General features: G+C 41.9%; 1 protein-coding gene across 1 annotated transcript in view; it reads right to left on the bottom strand.

The window, feature by feature from the left end:
- Positions 1–5,123: 5,123 nt before the first annotated feature.
- The window catches only part of KPNA3 (karyopherin subunit alpha 3), a 79,238-nt gene continuing 66,039 nt past the window's right edge, over positions 5,124–18,322 (bottom strand). The window contains exons 16-17 of the mRNA XM_084609765.1: positions 16,732–16,826; positions 5,124–8,038 (exon numbers count right to left, since the gene is read on the bottom strand). Coding sequence (XP_084465891.1) covers positions 7,940–8,038; positions 16,732–16,826 — 194 coding nt within the window. The 3' untranslated portion in view covers positions 5,124–7,939. The remainder of the gene's footprint in view (positions 8,039–16,731; positions 16,827–18,322) is intronic.

Genomic DNA, 18,322 nt, shown 5'->3' with positions numbered 1-18,322 from the left:
AGAAGCAGATTCCCAACTTAGCTAAGTTCTGTGGAGGGTGGTCAACAAAAGCCAACTATGGTGAAAGGCTGCTAGCATACACAATTACCATCAGTACTCTCAGAAGAGAGGATCCTCTGTAGGTCATCACCCAAAGTATTACTAATATTTCGTTTTCATAAATATTCTATGATCATTAGTTTTGTGGAAATATGGGGAGCTTAGTGTAGGATAAATGGGAGGATAATATACTGTAGCAACAGCTACATGGGCGGCAGCACAGGCAAGCCACCCACATACAATCCTGTCCAACCCCATGGTATGTACTCAGGCAACTACCCCAGCCACAGACTGTACAACAGCCACACTACTAGTTTCAGGCAGTAGCTTGAGCCAAATTAGCGTGTGTATAGCTACCCGAACTAGGAATTACACCTCCCAGCCGTGCCGTGGGCACACTATTAGTCCACCCTCCCCAGGCTTCAGTTTTCCTATCCCTAGTATCTCAGACATAAGCTAGTTGCTCCTCAGCAGTTACAGCATTTTCCTACCCCTGTTGGCTACTTAGCATTCCCTCCTCCCCAAGCTCATTCAGAGGAAGTGAAATGAGTTGATGGCGAAGAGGTCTTTGATTGGCTGGCACAGAAGGGTAGAGCCTTGAACACCAATGCCAACAATGGCAGCAGGCCAAAATCCAGAGAGCAAAGCAGGGAGCTAGAGCAGAAAGCCAGAAGATAGAGAGGCGGGGGTGTAATACCCCTCATCTCCTGAGGTAAAAACTAACTCTTGTTGCCATCCCACTCCCTGCCCTCCCCCCCAAATCCAATCACTGTGGAGCTCTTCCCCCATCTTTCCTCCAACCTCCCACAGAACACTCAATTGTGAGGCAAGCAAGCCAGTGCTGCTTGAGATTGCAGAGTACTTCACCACCTCTGTAAATGGTGCAGCCAAAGAACTGTGGAGGGAGAAGGAGGAAATTATCTCCAACCATAATCCTAATTTCAACCCCCACACCTATCCTAGCAATACCCAGCAGCCCTACACCCAGCCCCTACATCCTACAGCACCCAGAAAACTTCCTAGTCATTCCAGGGACCCAAATCCTAGAATATGGTGGATCATGAGACGACTGCCACTCTGTAGGTTTCAAGCCAAAAGAGTTAAGAACTCCTTGAACAGGTGAGTCTGGGTCCTCATTTTCTGGAAAAACAAAAAAAAAACCCAAACAGACTCATACTCACCGTGGTTTGAGGGATTCCAGCTAGCAGAGTGGGAGAGGAATAGATTGTCAGACCAGAGATCTTGGTTGCTGTGTTGTAGCCATGTTGGTCCCAGGATATTAAAGACAAGGTTCTTTTATTAGAAGATGAAAATTAGAGTATCTTTGTATTAGAAGTTGGTCCAATAAAAGATACTACACTTCACCCATCTTGTCTCCAGAGATCTTGTCCTTGGTGAATAGCTGATGAAACTTTTCCCAGTCATTTCTAAAAGGATCTGTAAAATGTAGAAGGAATACTCTTGGGAGGCAGAGCAGCAGTGATTGTAGTGTGAGATTAGCACTGCTTAGGTGGAGGTGGTTTGGTTGAGGGCACCAGCCTACCCTCTAATCTCAAAAGCCTTTACTAGGTTTGGGCTGACTGACAGCAGAGGACCACTGGGTGGCCAGCAGAAGTTACCCATTTGCTGAAACATTAAACAGAAGTTACATCTTTTGTAGGTTACTGTACTGGCTTGTCCAAGGTGTTACTTGGCATTGAAAGTCCTTTGCTAACAAATGTAACAGACTTCCTCATTTAAAAGTTGGATGTCCTGGGGACAGCTGTGGGCTTGTCTACACATGGAGTTTTTCTTGATTAACTCCATGTATGGACACACTTATTCCACAGTAAGTATCCACACACGGAGTTTATCAGGAACAACTCCACGTGTAGACCAGCCCTCAGGACAGAGACCAGCAGCACTCAGAAATGTTGAGACTTTTTGCCCCTTCCATCACCACTTTGGTTTCTAAGTTCAGACTGAGTTTTGAAACTGTTTAGGTCACATTCCAGCAGCTTGTTCTTTTGACCAGCTCTGAATGAGAACAAGGAAAAGCAGAAGATATCAGGAATCCTTAGTGCCAAAACCTTCAGTGCCTACAGCCTTCCGCTGATGTATGAGCAAGTGATCCAGAATTCCAGGTAAAGTGTATCAGACTGTAGAAATGGAAAGATCACTTTTTTGGCTTGGAGAGGATTAAACAGTATCATCAACCTCAAACCTACAAAAAATCATGAATCAGGTCCCAACCCCTCCCCCCGAGATTTAATGAAAAGTAATGAGATTTTAAAAAATACTACATTTGGGGGATTTGTCTGTCTTGCAGTTTGAGCTTTTAGGGTTAATGTTTTCAAGTTTCTCTCTGCAATCATAAGAACCAAAAAACAATGAAAACTGAGATTCTCATGCAACTGTAGGAAAAATTAAAATGTTTTGGCTAAAAAAGGTTATGGGGAAAACATTGTTTTGCCCGTGTAAAAACAAATTCTTACAGCTGTTATATTCGGAAGCTCTAGCAGGCCTCCAAGTCCCTGTTCCAAAGCACAAAGTTTGGCAGGAGGTGATTCTGGAGACAGGGATGTGCCTTTTTCTGTGCCCACAAAAAACTGCCAACATTTGGTCAAGCTATAAGCCTCTGAAAAATCTGTTTGCCTGTGTTCAGTAGAGATGAGTCTTCTGAAAGACTGGTAGATAAATTCTCCAAGATTCCAGATACACTAAGAATGCTCCATCCCCAAAGTTCCTTCAGGCCAGACTGACGCCTGACTTTCCCACAGAGCAATTGAGCATGGTCTATCCCAAGACTGCAGAGACTGAAGAGGACTTTCCCTGCGATTACTTCTCACAGTGGCCCGGCAGCCACGGTGGCACTGGAACCAATAGCAGAGACACTTTTTCCTTTGCTTTGTTTTTGCTGACATCAAGGCAGCGAGAAGGCTGCTATACTGGAATGTAGAGGAATGACATGTATTAGGGGAAAACTGAGAATAGAGAATTGCAGGAGTCAGGGATGGATAGGAACAGAAGCAGACCAGAGGTGCTCTGAGAATGAATCAGGGTGCTGTAAGAAGCTCGTCTGTAGGATCCCTGCTTCATTTGGTGCAGAAGTCAGAAGATGTGTAGTTACTGAAGCAAGGGATTGCTGGAAGAGAAAGGATAGTCTCATGGTTAAGGCAACCGAATGTTGCCCTGGATGCTGCATTCTATCCCTGCCTTTGCCAGAGTTTCTCTGTGATGCTAGTCAAGTCACTTAAACTGGACTTTTCACAGGTGTTCACTGTGTATTCCCCATTTTCTGGGTGCCCAACATGACACACCTGGGGCCAGATTTGTTAAAGTATTGAGTGCTCACAGATGCAACTGAAGTTGACTGGAGCAGTGCTTTGAATATATAAAGTGCTATATAAATGCTAAGCACTCTGAAAAATCAGGCCCTAGGTGTTTCAAGCTGGGCATCCAAAATTAGTGATTTAGAAAAAAGTCTATAGGCTAAAGAAGTTTAGCCTATTTCTGTGCCTTAGTTCCCCAGCTGTAAAATGGAGATAACACCACCACCTAATCTCACTGGGGTGTTGTGAAGATTAAGTTAATGTTTGTGAAGCATGCAGATACTATGGCTGAGAGTACCACAGAAACACCATAAGGAAATTAATGTAATCAGTGCAAGGTTTGTATGGCATGCAATAAATAAAACACAGGGCCACACTCTGAATGTGGAAGATAAAGAGAAACACTGAATCGTTTAGCAATTCACTAACTGAGGCACTGTGGAAAAATACAGTATGTGACCGTGTAGTTAAAGACTGTATCCTAATGCATATGGACAAGGGAGAAGAACTAAAGTTTGGACACCCAACCTAAATTCTCATTACTTGACACCGCAACCTTAACATTCTTCTAATAAAGTTTCTGAGATGTTGCATATATTTACTTCAACTACTGCATTTAAGTATATCACCAAACAGTTTATGGTAAAGCTTCATCAAAAGCAAAACCAAAGCAACTCTAAATGTTCTAGTTTTACAAAGACAAGACAATCCAAAATATTTTGTATATCTGATGATCTCTATTTGCCAGCTGTCTCTCAAAAGCAAAGAACGTTAAAATACAACCTCTAGTGATTTCATACTGTTTTTAGAAACTTGGATAATATACTCCCAGCCTAATAATTTTAAATGTTCATCTTGCAAATATTTCTGTTTCCAGTTTAATACATCGTTTTTTTCCTATTTATGTTTGTGAGCATAAGTATAATCAGTATCTCAGAAAAAGGGTTCATTTCTACTGCAACACTAACAGAGGAACTCAACTGAACTTGGCTATTTAGGTAGAAAGCTTTTTAATGGAATTAATATCAATTTTAAATATTCTGCATTAGATTAGAATAAGTAGGTCAAATTTGGGGCCTGAACCACTTGACAAACTCCTCTGAGATTTAGAAAAAAACACGTCTGTCAATGCATTTCCTCACACATCCATTGCTTAACAGATCCATAAAGCAAAACTGAAGAGCTACGTCACCTTGAAAAAGAAAAGGAAGACATTCTTGTAAGATGCTTTGTAAAAGATACAAGACATTTTGGTTAAAAAAAATTGCAAAACAAATCCTAACCTAGTAGCTCTCAAATTTTCGTAAGCAGGACCAGCTGTATGGTTAACAGTTTATAGGGTAAAATTTTCAAAAGCACCTAAATGACTTAAATAGCCCAGGTCACATTGTCAAAAATCAAAGTGAAAAGGATGGGTCCCCAGCACCTATATCACTTTTGAAAATGGGACTTAGCTTTTGCCTGAATTTAGTAAGTATTAAAGCCGAAGGGAAAAATTTACAGAAGAGCCTACCATGCAGAGAATAAGATAAGACAGGGCCTATACATTTTGTGCCTATAACTCTTTAAAAGACAATGATGAATAAGTGGGTAGAACATAAATACCTGCAACCTGGAAAGGAAGGTCTTCTGGAAGTTCTAGCAGGCTACAGTGTTAAAAAAAAAAAGTGCTATGAAAAAGTCTGTTTGCTTCCCCATTTGAATTATTTGTAATTTATTCCCTAATTTAGCATATATGTATACCACATACACATGCCATTTGACTCAGACAAGTGACAGAATAAATTGGCCTTTAGCTTTACTGCAATTTTCTTCCTCTGTAACTACAAAACTGCTGGAAATTGGCAGTCTGAAAAGCACCACTTTTGCCTTCACACCACTTACTATGAGTGTCACACAACCTTCCTCCACTAGATGGTCAACTCTTTAGCAAATATGAAACTCCACACTAGACCATTATTCAAAGTTTCAAAGATTACTGTATTCGCTTATTTTGTTTAAGTAACATACTTCAAACTTTGATGTGGAGTTCTACTAGCTAAAATTTGGTCAAAGACAGAAAAACCCTTAAATCAATTTGAAAAGACAGTTTGATAGTTTCCAAAATAAGTTTTTGCATGTTTTATAGTATTTGATAGCAGCTTTTTATTGGTTACAAAACCTAAGCCCATATACAAAATTAGGAACACATTTAGATGCCTCTTTTGAAAGAACGTTTTAGTCTATTTTAACTGATAGTTTAAAAAAATAATAAAAACAATGCAATTTTTAAACACTTCTGAAAACTTAAAAGTGCAGCAATATACTTGGTTTCCTTTATTAACTATGAAATGGTGCAATCCCAATCAAAAGCTGATAAGGTCACAACAGAAAGAAATGAGCAAATGCTTTGTAGTGCTTTACTCACTTCTTCGATGTTCACTTTTAATGTGATGCACTGAGTGCAAGAAAAAAAATTAGATCTTCACAGTTATGGAAAATCATGAATGTAATCTCAATTTTTATGTAATCTCTAGGAAAATAGCGAGTGCAGGCTGAAAAGGGTAACTGTCAGTCTATATGGCATATAGAGAACTAAACTGAGAATTAAGAGGGGGAAGATTTGTTCACATCATCATCAGCTGGAACTCTAATTTCACAAAACTTTGTGACCTTACTAACTTTGACTTTATATTGTTTAGTTTTAGCGAACACCACACAGTTTAAAGATTTTAGACTATAGTATGTGACTAGGATGCAGTTACCATATGAAGCTTCAACTCAACTTTTGGGAAAAGAAAAAAGGCACAATGAACTTCAACTCAATTTTATGTGCACAAGAGTTGAAAAATCTGAGCCACCTTAAAGAGAAATTGATTCTAAAATTTATAAAACCTATAAATAATCAGAGGCCAAACCACTATATTAAAACAGATTATCTAGCAAGTAAAAATCTTGCATTTTAAACATACACTTGTATCTATTTAAGATACAAGACAGCTCGCTCTTTAAAGTGGCTCCACCTTGGCAGATATATATTTAATGAATGCACACCTGCTATGTGTTGTTCATCCGTGGAAAAAAAACAGCTGATCCACAAAGCTCTGATGGCATCTGTCCTTATCTTCATCACAGTAAATACAACCCACATCCAATAACTAAATTAGTTTAGATTTTCCTATCCCTTCACATCAATGCATTGGGAAATTACACCCAGTAAACAATGGCAACAAAACCAGCTTGTGTGATAGCTTACAGAGTTTCAAATTATTCATCTTCACCCCACCAAAAGCAAATCCCTTTGAAAATAACTGGGCCAGACGACTTTCCAAAAGCAACGACCTCTCATATTACCAGCTTATATAAAGTTATTTAATGTGTGCTGCATATCAGGCTTATTCTGAAAAACTGCAGCTTCTAAACAGCCTCACACATCAACTAGCTTGTAATTTTTTTAAATCATGTACTATATGGTTTTAGACTCATTTCTGAATTACTCTTCCAATACTCCAAGAATGAAACTTTTATGATGCTTCTAAATAGCTGCTGGTTTGTTGCCAACCACATCATCATAAGCACTGGTTACTAAGTAAAAAATAGTTTAAGACTAAATTACAGTAAACATGAAAGCTCCACAGTTTAAACCCAATATAAATCAACCTTATCCAATGATCAATTTAAAATGAAATATACTGACTACTGGAAGTTGAAAGCAAGTTTCCTTTTAACCAATGCGCGGTTTTGGACAGATTTTTTTTTTTTTTTTCTAGTCAAGGACTCTTGCTTTCAGCTTAAACAGAAGTTTAAGTCCATAACAGGTTGTAGCTCAGGTAAAATACCATGCACAGCATCTGATTACTTCAAAACAGCAGGAACACACAGGCTGAAGTGAGTGGTCAAATAGGGCTTGCTGTTCTCAAAAATTAGGTATAACGGCAAAAGCTTTACCAGTCCAAATCTACAGTTCATTCTCCAACCCTGGTTTCTGAGGCAGTTAATGAACACACATCAATTACTGATAGATGAAGTACTTTGTTTTTTAAACTTAACTGTTTAATCAATTGCCAAGTGTAAGTTACTTTTATTTCAGTTTCACCAATGAAATTCATTTGGCTTTCATTTTTGAATCTATTCTTCCACATAAAGTATATGAAAATATGTTTGTGGAGGACGATGGAGGCTCAGACCAAACTGTGCCCCTGAAAAGTCTTCCAAAATGTATGCATCATACCAAAGTGTCTTGATCCACAGCGCACCATTTCCCAAAGAAGTTACTTTTCCGTGGAAAGCAGATGTGCCACCACTATGAAATTTTCTTAACAAAACTGCAGATTGCGGTTGTCAGCATGTGGCACCAGGGAAAAAGGCAAAAAAAGAAGGTAATTGGGACTGTTAAAAAGAATTTTAAAACAGTTTAAGAGATCATGCATATGCATTTACAGTCCACGTGATAGTGACTTTTGGCAACTGCAAAGTGACCGATACACGGCTTGCTTTAGAAGCATCAAAACGAGGAGGCATGTGTGTCTTGGAGCCTTTTTTTTTCACTTGGTAGCCATTTGGTGGTGCTTCGTATTGGTGTGGGACAGAGAAGCTGCACTGTATTGAACTTAAAAATTAAATTCTTTTGTTTGAAGATTGGCGGTTGGGTCAAAGTTGTAAGTACCTCCTTGAGTGGCTTCAGGAATGAGGCTGGGATCTTCATCAATCTATAAAGATATAATAAAAAGTAATCCATACAAACCCAACACCTTATACAAGTCATTTCACATACAGGGATGCATAAATATTTCATAAATATTGGCCAACTGAAATTTTTGTTACTAAAAAGTGAAATGCTAATAATTTTAGCCAATTCAATATAACTTTTTTAAAAAAGAAAAATCATGCTTTGCTCTAATGCCATTAAGGAAACAGATGCATCAAATCCTTATTGATTGCATTACCACTCAATTACAGCAAAGACTCAACTACAAAATTAAGACTGAAATTTCAGCTTTCTAGTCATATCAGCTAATCACTACTAGTGAAATATAAAAACTAGTTTTGTGCTTTTTTCAGGGTTACCAATTGTATTAAACTGATTTTTATCTATAGCTGATAGGAATTCTTGTCTCTCTCTTATTTTTTTTTTTTGGTAATCAGTATTTTCTCTTGGATTCTGAAGAATCTAAGTTATTTCAGAGTGATTTATTTTTTTAAACTTCTCAAACTCCCAGCTGAATATACTATATTATTTTACACAAGAAACAAACTTAAGCTGTCTTACTGGTGTCACATGCAAACCATCAGTGTAGAAGAACCATGATTCAGTTTCCCCTCTCTGAGTTTTAAAGTTAGGCACACAGGTAACATTTTGTTTCTAGTGAAGGCTAAAACCGTCAACAGCATTACACTATGTACATCTGATTTCCAGCATACAGTGCAGCATACAGTCGACCTATACTAGGTTGACTTAGAGCCACTGCATTAATTACTGTGGTGACTGACGTTCACACTACCCTCCTTGGGTCAGTGGTGTGTGTCCTCACCAGGAGTATTTTCACCGACCTAAGAGGGGGAGTGTGGGGAGCGGAAAGCCTGGTCTCGGTTCTGCTGACAGCTCCCTGCCGGGAGCCTGGCTGCCCTGCTGGGAGGGGGAGAAGTCGCCCGGGGCTCCCAGCTGAGTACGGGGTCCATTCTTGCCCCGGCTCCCAGCATCTACGCAGACACTGTGCCGCCCTATCAATACTGATGTAAGCCCAACACCCCTCGTTGAGGTGGTTTTATTATGTCGGCATAGCAGGGGAGTTACATCGGCAGGAGTGTTTCAGCATGTATACCTCCACTCTTTTATTGACAAAAGCTGACTTTTGTTGACAAAACTGTGTAGTGTAGACAAGGCCTTAGGATTTTGGAGTGCTGACTCCTAAAATCCTTTGGTTCCTCTTTACTTCAGGAAACGCACTAACTCCTAAAGAGAGGAGAGGAGGAAAGTCTGTTGATCTGCAGAGCAATACATTTGGAGAACAAGTTACTGACAAATAACTTTTCTCCTTCATGACAATACTTATTACTCTTAATGGATCCCAATGAAGCTCTGCAGAAGCAGCAACAATCCTCAGCAGAAAAGCTGAGTGCTAATTAAGAAGACCTGGAGCACTTTCCCAAACTGAGGATCCAATCTGGATTCAGAGTTGATACAATGCTTTGTAAAGTCTGACTGAACTACGACTAGCAGCACTGTCATCTTCTATGAAGAAGCACGCCACAGTTGATACTTCTTTAGTACAAGGGGTCTGTCATCCCTTAGGAAGTCAGGGGAGGGTTAGTCTGGTTTCTGAAGAAAAGGACCACAGCTGCATGCTCTACTGCAGGGAACTACAAGGGAATAATGTAGGGTTAGCAGCACAGAGAGAATCAGTGGCCTCCAGTCTCCTCCAAAAAGGGAGTAGAAGACATTCCACGGGGTGGGGAAAGAAATAAAAAGATGCTTCTGGGCTGGGAGCTCTAGTGCTGTCAGGCAGGTGAGCTAAGCATAGCTTCTTTTCCCCTCATTTGTGTAATCCTGTTAGAGGGCTGGGGTTGTTTGCCTTAGTCCTTAAAAGGGACAGAATACTGTTTTGGGTTTGATAGTTACTTGTTATAAATAATCACCTGAAGAGTGTTGTCTAGCTTTATTTTGTGGCTCCTCATAGGACCCTAAGACATACTGACACTGAAAATCCAGTAAAGTTATAACAGAGCTGCCCAAAAACCAAAACACAATCCACTGAATCATTGTCCTACTTACTCCTGGGGGAATTCTGCAGAATTCGTGTCCCTCGCAAATTTCTTTGCTTCCTCTCAGAAAAATGACTGACAGGGAAGCAAAAGGGAAGCTGCAAGAGCAGTCACTTGCCCCTCCCCAGCAGTGTAGGTATGTCATTTCGGGCAATGCAGAACCCCCACCCTGCCAAGCCTTACCCCCTGCATCCAGAGCCCCCCTGTATCTAGCCCTCCCCAGCCCCACCCAGTGGCTCCTACCCTACGCTGGGCTCAGGTACTAGTCCCGACTGGGCTGGGGGAGGAGCACATTTCCCCTGCACAGAGCAGGTGGGGCAGATCCACCTCCAGAAACCTCCCCTGGCTCTGCACCCCATCCCCGCTTCCTGCCCCCATCACTCCTCAGCTGTGGGAGGAGAGATCACCCCCCGTCCACCCAACCCCTGTGTATTCAGACTCTGCTGAGCCTCAACCCCTGCACCCAGACCCACCTGAGCGCCCCCCCGATCCAGACCCCGCCCCTGCACCCAGACCACCCCCCACTGAGCCTCCTGCACTCAAACCACACCCCACCGAGACCCAACCCATAGGCACCTTGACCACCCTGATGAGCCCCCCACACCTGGACCCCCACTGCACCGAGCCCCATTCCCCCCAGCATCTGGACACCCCCGCACCCCGCTGAGCCCCAACTACCTTCACCTGGACCCCCCTGCAGAATCCCATTGCCTCCGCACCTGGATCTCCCCGCAACGAGCCCCTGTGCATCCAGATCCCTCTCGCACTTGGACCCTCTACTGGGCCACCTGCACCCAGATTGCCGCACATGGATCCCCCACACCAAGACCCTCCATACAGTAACTCCTCACTTAATGTTGTAGTTATGTTCCTGAAAAATGCTACTTTAAATGAAACGATGTGAAGTGAATCCAATTTCCCCATACGAATTAATGTGTGTGTGTGTGTGGGGGGGGGGTTGTTTAGGTTCCAGGGAATTTATATATATATATATATATATGTATATATACACACACACACACACACCAGGGGTGAAAGTAACTTTAAAGGACTTAACGGTCTGAGCAGGGGGTGTGGCCTCAACCAGAAGAGGTGGGGCCTTTAAATCATGATTTAAAGGGCCCAGGTATTAAAGGCCCTGGGGCTCCACAGCTGGGAGCCCCGAGCCCTTTAAATCACCGCCGGTGCCCTGCTGCCACTACCCCGGGGCTCTGTCAGCGCTTTAAAGGGCCCGGGGCTTCGGCCACTGCAGGGAGCCCTGGGCCCTTTAAATCGCCAGCCTGGGGAAGCTGGTCCGGTCTGGCACGGTGTACCGGCTCTTGACGTACTGGACCGTACTGGCTTACTTGCACCTCTGATACACATACAGTATAAATTTTAAACAAATAATTTAATACTGTACACAATAATGATGATTGTGAAGCTTGGTTGAGGTTGTGGAGTCAGAGGGTGAGGTATTTCCCAGGGAATGCCTGAATGTTAAATGGTGAACTAGCACTCGGCTGAACCCTCAAGGGCTAACACATTGTTGTTAATGTAGCCTCACACTCTACAAGGCAGCAGGAATGGAGGGAGGAGACACAGCATGGCAGTGTGTGTGTGAGAGAGATGCACATTCCCCTTTTAAGTACGTTGACCCCACTCTAAGTACATTGCCTTTTTAAGTAGATCAGCAAGTTGAGACAGCAGGTGCTGCCAGTAAGCTCCGTCCTCAGCCCTGTCGTGTCCCGCCTCTGCTCTGTGGAGATGAGGTACAGGAGCGGAGAACACCCCGACATTAGCACCCCTCTCACCCCCGCACAGCAAGCAGGAGGCTCCCAGAAGCAGCTCCAAGGCAGAGGGCAAGAGCAGCACACAGCAGTGGGGGGAGGGACAGCTGAACTGCCCACAAATTTATAGCCTGCCGGGCAGGCTGCTGCACAGGGAACTTAGGGGAGTGACAGGGGGGCTGCCGGTCCACCCTTGGTTCCAAGCCCCCACCAGCTAGCTCCAACTGGCTGCTTTTTCTACAAGCAGTGGATAAAGCAGGCGGCTGCCAAACGACGTTATAAGGGAGCACTGCGCAACTTTAAACAAGCATGTTCTCTAATTGATCAGTAATGTAACAACAAAGCAATGTTAGGCGGGACGACGTTAAGTGAGGAGTTACTGTACTTGGATCCTGCCGGGCTGAGCCTGCCTGCCTATACTTACTGCGCCAGGCACAGAAGGGAAGGGCCCCCGACATGTTTCTGGGGCAGGCGAGTTCAGCCTCACCACTGAGTCCGTGTCTGGGGAAGAGGAAGAGTGCACTACAAGGTGATCTTCCATCTCCATGTAGCCAGTGGCCTGCGCTCCCCCACTGCCATGCTGGAGCCTCCACATTTATTTACTGACAAATAAAATTTGCAGAATTTCAAAATACTGTGAATAGAATTTTTATTTTTTTGGTGCAGAATTCCCACAGGATCACCTAGTCTATGATTGCGAGGATCCAACCACTTGGAGGCTAACTTCTATGCCTAAAAATATCAGCACAAATGGTCCTAAACTGTGCAGAAGTCAGGACTGTCTTGAGGTCCTCCTGCACTTTCAAAACTGCTGCTCTGAAAGAGCTGAAATAGAAGCTGAAAAATTTGAAGCTAACGATATTTGTCAGATGGCTAAAAAAGGATTTTCCAGAATGTCTAACCCTAGTGTTGCCGGCACCCAGTGCCCAGAGGCAAACAACAGCAGGGGTTTGTTGCCTGGTTTGTGTTACTTAATAAACACAATGGGGTGGAGAAGCAGAAAAGTTTATTTGGAATTTTAAAGAAAGGTACAGGGAGAGAAATTTTAAATTTTGCACATTAGAGCAGGTTATTATATATACACTTCTATATTTTTTAATGTTACTGTACTATACATTAGTTAATTAAAGCTTTGCATAAATGCTTTGCTTTTTTTAATATGGGTTATAACAATGTTTATTTTTTGCAACCTTTAACAAGCATTTTTAGCAACTTAAACAACTAGCACATTTTGTCTGGCCTTGTAGCTGTCTTTTTTGTTATTTTTAACTTGGCATCAGCAAACCTTATACTATGAGGCATTATTTACAGCTGCAACATTATTTTAAGAGCAAAAGAGCTTACTTAAACCAGCCAGGCCTGAGTTCTATTAAGGGGGGTTGAAAAGAAGCCCTTAAGCCTACAGCAGGGAGACTTCTTTGACCCTTATGGCCTTCCATCCCCTCGACTTAATTAGTGGCTATACCCTGGGGTCTCCAACACTAGGACTTTAACTGAGTCTGAGAAACCCCAGAAAATAATGGTGGTGGTATACCTCAGGACTCTAAGGAGGAGTGCTTCCTTCTGAAAGATGCTCAAGGCAACCCCAGCAACTTTAATCACAGACCTGTTGGTCTAACTTCTCCCCATCTCATCTAGTTTTGAATTAAATGCATCAGTACCCACAGAAGTTAAACCATTTTGACATTAACTTTGGAACACAACCTACCTGATATCAACCAAAACTACCTCAAAACCATTAGTCATTGCTAAAGACTACCTGCAGAATCTGAAATACAAACATCTTTTCACCTGACTTTTAGTGGACAGAAACTTCAGACTCTTTCCCTGCAGAGACAATAGGCCCATGCCTGGTAACTGGCACTCCCAAAGTTAGGGCTGCTACCAAAATGGCTTAACTTTATCGACCCCTTATCCAAAAGATATAAAGAGAAAGCTCGACCAGACAAATCTCTCAGAGGCTGCAGATTGTAGGAGAATACCTGAGAAAGGATGTTGAATAAGGAGTTGAAACTAAGGCTGTTGAGCGATTAAAAAGTTAATCACGATTAATGGCGTGATTAAAAAAATTAATCACGATTAATCATGCTATTAATTGTGCTGTTAAATAACAGATTATCATTTATTTAAATATTTTTGGATTTTTTTCTACATTTTCAAATATATTGATTTCAATTACAATACAGAATACGAAGTGTTCAGTGCTCACTTTATATTTATTTTTGATAAATATTTGTACTGTAAAAAAATAGTATTTTTCAGTTCACCTAATACAAGTACTGTACTGCAATCTCTGTCATGAAAGTTGAACTTACAAATGTAGAATTATGTAAAAAAAAACTGCATTCAAAAATAAAAATATAAAACTTTAGAGCCTACAAGTTCATTCAGTCCTACTTCAGCCAATCGCTCAGACAAACAAGTTTGTTTACATTTTCAGGAGATGCCCGCTTTTTGTTTACAATGTCACCTGAAAGTGAGAACAGGCGTTCGCATGGCACTGTTGCAGCCGGCATCACAAGACATTTATGTGCCAAATGCACTAAAGATTCATATGTCCCTTCATGCTTCAACCACCATTCCAGAGGACATGTGTCCATGCTGATGACAGGTTCTGCTTGATAACAATCCAAAGCAGTGAGGACTGACACATGTTCATTTTTATCATCTGAGTCAGATGCCACCAGCAGAAGATTGATTTTCTTTTTTGGTGGTTCAGGTTCTGCAGTTTCCACATCTCAGTGTTGCTCTTTTAAGACTTCTGAAAGCATGCTCCACACCTCGTCCCTCTCAGATTTTGGACAGCACTTCAGATTCTTAAACCCTGGGTTGAGTACTGTAGCTATTTTTAGAAATCTCACATTGGTACCTTCTTTGCATTTTGTCAAATCTGCTGTGAAAATATTCTTAAAATGAACATGTGCTGGGTCATCATCCCAGACTGCTATAATATGAAATATATGGCAGAATGCGGGTAAAACAGAGCAGGGTACGTACAATTCTCCCAGACGGATTTCAGTCACAAATTTAATTAACGCATTATGTTTTTAACAAGCATCATCAGCATGGAAGCATGTCCTCTGGAATGGTGGCCGAAGCACGAAGGGGCATACGAATGTTTAGTATATCTGGCATGTAAATACCTTGCAACGCCGGCTACAAAAAGTGCCATGTGAACACCTGTTCTCACTTTCAGGTGACACTGTAAATAAGAAGCAGGTAGCAGTATCTTCCGTAAATGTAAATGCTTCTGACATCCCAGGATTTCAAGAAATGCATGCACTAGGCAGGGTTGGACCTGAACAAACCTTTGGATACAACTAACTTACATCTTGGTGCTTCTCATGCAAATAAATCCCTTGAACTTTTACACACTTTTTAGAAACTCTGGACAGTGACTCAGGATTCCCTATAATCCGAGGTGCATAGAATCACAGAATCAGAAGTGTAGGACTGAAAGGGACCTCAACAGGTCATCTAGTCCAGTCCCCTGCACTCAAGGCAGGACTAAGTAGTAACTACTAGACCTTTCCTGACAGGTGTTTTGTCTAACCTGCTCTTAAAAACTTCCAGTGATGGAGATTCTATGACCTCCATAGGCAATTTGTTCTGGTGTTTAACTACCCTGACAGCTAGGCAGTTCTTCCTAGTGTCCAGACTAAACCACCCTTGCTGCAATTTAAGCCCATTGCTTCTTGTCCTATCCTCAGATTGAGAACAATTTTTCACCCTCCTCCTTGTAACAGTTCAGTTGCTTTACGTCCAGAGGACAGACCCAAAAGTCTTGGATCCTCTGTCTGGTCGTAGGGCCTCCAACTCAGATACTTTAGACTGTAGAAGCAATCCACTCAAATCTCCAGGAGAAAGCTCCTCTCTCCACCAAGCACTCCAACAGGAAGGACTTCATCCCACAGTGGATCTTCTAAAGAAGCCTCAAAGTCATTTGAGTAAACATATCTTGAGCTAACATTTCATGGTGATCTGATTGTTGGAAACTGATATTTTGGAGGAACAAGATCACCAAGCAGTCAACTGTTGCTATACCTGCAATTATAACAAAATCCCACTCAGGACAAAAATGTCCAAGAAAATGTTGATCACCATAAAAACTATTGATTCAATCTGTGCCAACTAATCCTGCACAGTGAAAACAGATTTGTGGTCACAGAACTAAAGCCAGTAGGAAGTGTGGAACTGAGGGAGTAATGGGGTAGGGACCTCTTTTTCTTGGCACTGAATTCTAGGATTATACATGCACCCCTTAACAGTTTTACTATTCTGAATGGTTCCATGGCTTCTACACAGGACATGTGAGGCCTGGAATAGTAATCTGAAGGAGAACTGCTGGCATCTAACAATTTTTAAGGACAGTGTGGTGTTAATCATAATATCTAAAATAAATCTATTTTTCTATAAAGTATATAAAACTTGATTTGCAGGTATATTTTCTTCTAATGATAAACTGTTCAACTTTAGAAGAAGGTGTTATAGTGTGGGCTAGCTTTGACTGGTTTATTAGGCAAAAATGAATTGCCCGTCTTAGTCAATGTCTGTTTGAGGCAGTTTCTTGGTGCAAGAAAGGAATAAAAAAGATGGAGCAGGAGCAGGGACAGGTCAAAGAAGTCACAGATGGGAAGGAAACTACAGAGGGAGAAGGGAGGGTTGAGAAAGTATCTTAAACTTTTAATTAAGACAAGCTGTACAGAAAAAGATAGGAAAATATCCTCTGAACAACCCATGTCCATAAAGGGGGATGACTGAAGTAATGCTGACAATGTAGTTACTAAATTAAAGTATGGAGTACAAAAGCATTCACACCAGACATTTCATACATCCATAATCTCACACAGAGCATTCTTTAATGTACTTACATCATCACCAGAGAAATACTGGTCTATGATTTCAAATGCTAGTTTATAGATGTCCTCATTCTCATGCTGTTGCAAGGCTTCAATTTTCTCTAAACCTGGCCAAATGACAGCAGGAATAAAAGTGTTCACCAGGTTAAAATTAAGTTTGTTAGTAGCTACTTTGGGTTAGCATTTTAGACATAAGAAAATACTGCTTTTACCTACATTAGTACCTCAAGACAAACTGGACAACAAGGATGGTCACGATGGAGCCTAGTTTCCAAACATGACCCAGAATGTTCTTTCAAAGTTGTCATCTTCATCTTTGAGACAGAGGTGTGGCTTGTGGAATCTACAGGTCTCAGCACAGCTCGTTTCCATGGGCCACCCACTTTAATGATGACTCAGACTCAAACCTGTTCTCAAAAGCCTCAAGGGCTGCTGCAGTCCCATTCCCTTTTATGTAAGTTAGGTGAAGCACTCAGTTAAGCAAAGTTTTTGCATTTCTGTATCCTTTGTCCCATACAGACACTGTACATCTTGGCATGCTAAAAGTGGTTCCACATTAGAGTAGCATACCAAGAGTGAAATGCAAACAAGGTCACAGAATAACATAGCTAGAGTAGTTTAAAATCATAACTTCAGTTTGGAGCAAGAAATTTATGTACATGGGAAAAACCTTTTTAAAGACATTCATTTATCTCTAACTTACTTCTGAAAAATTAACTTGCCATCATATCTAAATTGCTGGTCTGTGATTTAACAGGGACTTGCTACCTCAAGCCCAACTTCTCTTCCTACTTTATTCTGCAGGGAAGTCAAAATACTGACATTCATTCCCACTGCAATGGAGTGATGCAAAACCATGAGTTTTATTGCAGGATAAAGCACAGGCAGAAGTTGGGTGGAAATAGCGCTCTCTTTAAAACAAATCTGAAAAAGATACAGAAAGCTACTACCGAAATATACTGGTCTGTGGAAGTATGTCCTCACCCCACTCTGCCACCAAGTGTCCTCCAATATGAAAATCCCTCTAAATAAGTTTCACTAAATAGAAAAAAGCCACAATGTCTACAAGGTAATGTATTTTTTCCCTTTCTGACACTTTCATCCACATATTCAATACCACATAAAGCCCAACTGCTGGTGTTATGTGGTATGTGTCAATGGCTGTAAGTCAGGGGTTCTTACAACACATTTTTTGGTGGCCTCAGTTCAGCCACCAACTCTTGCCACTGCCCTGGGGCTAAAGGCCTGAGCCCCGCCACCCCCAGAAAAGTGGGTCAAGAATTCAGTGGTTGCCTGCAAAGTCCCGGGCTCCACCGGTGCCATGTACACCAGCCCCATGTGTCTCCAGAAGCGCTGCCCAGATCCCCTGAGGAGACTGCGGTGGAGTGTGCTGATCCCGCTGGCAGTGCCAGCAACAGCTGGGCACTGCACGGAGGGGCCGCTGCTTTGCCTCCCCCCACCAAATCACTGCCTAGGAGGTTGTTGTGGCAGCAAAAAAATCCAGTGGGGGCCACATGTGGTCACGGTGGCCACATTTCAGAAACACTGCCTTAAGTATTGCATTGGCTCTGAAGAAGGAAGACAAAGTGATCCATAGCAAATA

This window comes from Lepidochelys olivacea (genome assembly GCF_965140295.1).
Source record: "Lepidochelys olivacea isolate rLepOli2 genome assembly, chromosome: 1".
Classification (NCBI taxonomy): Eukaryota; Metazoa; Chordata; order Testudines; family Cheloniidae; genus Lepidochelys; species Lepidochelys olivacea.
The sequence above is the reverse complement of the archived record's forward strand: the minus strand, read 5'-3'. Positions and strand labels throughout refer to the sequence as shown.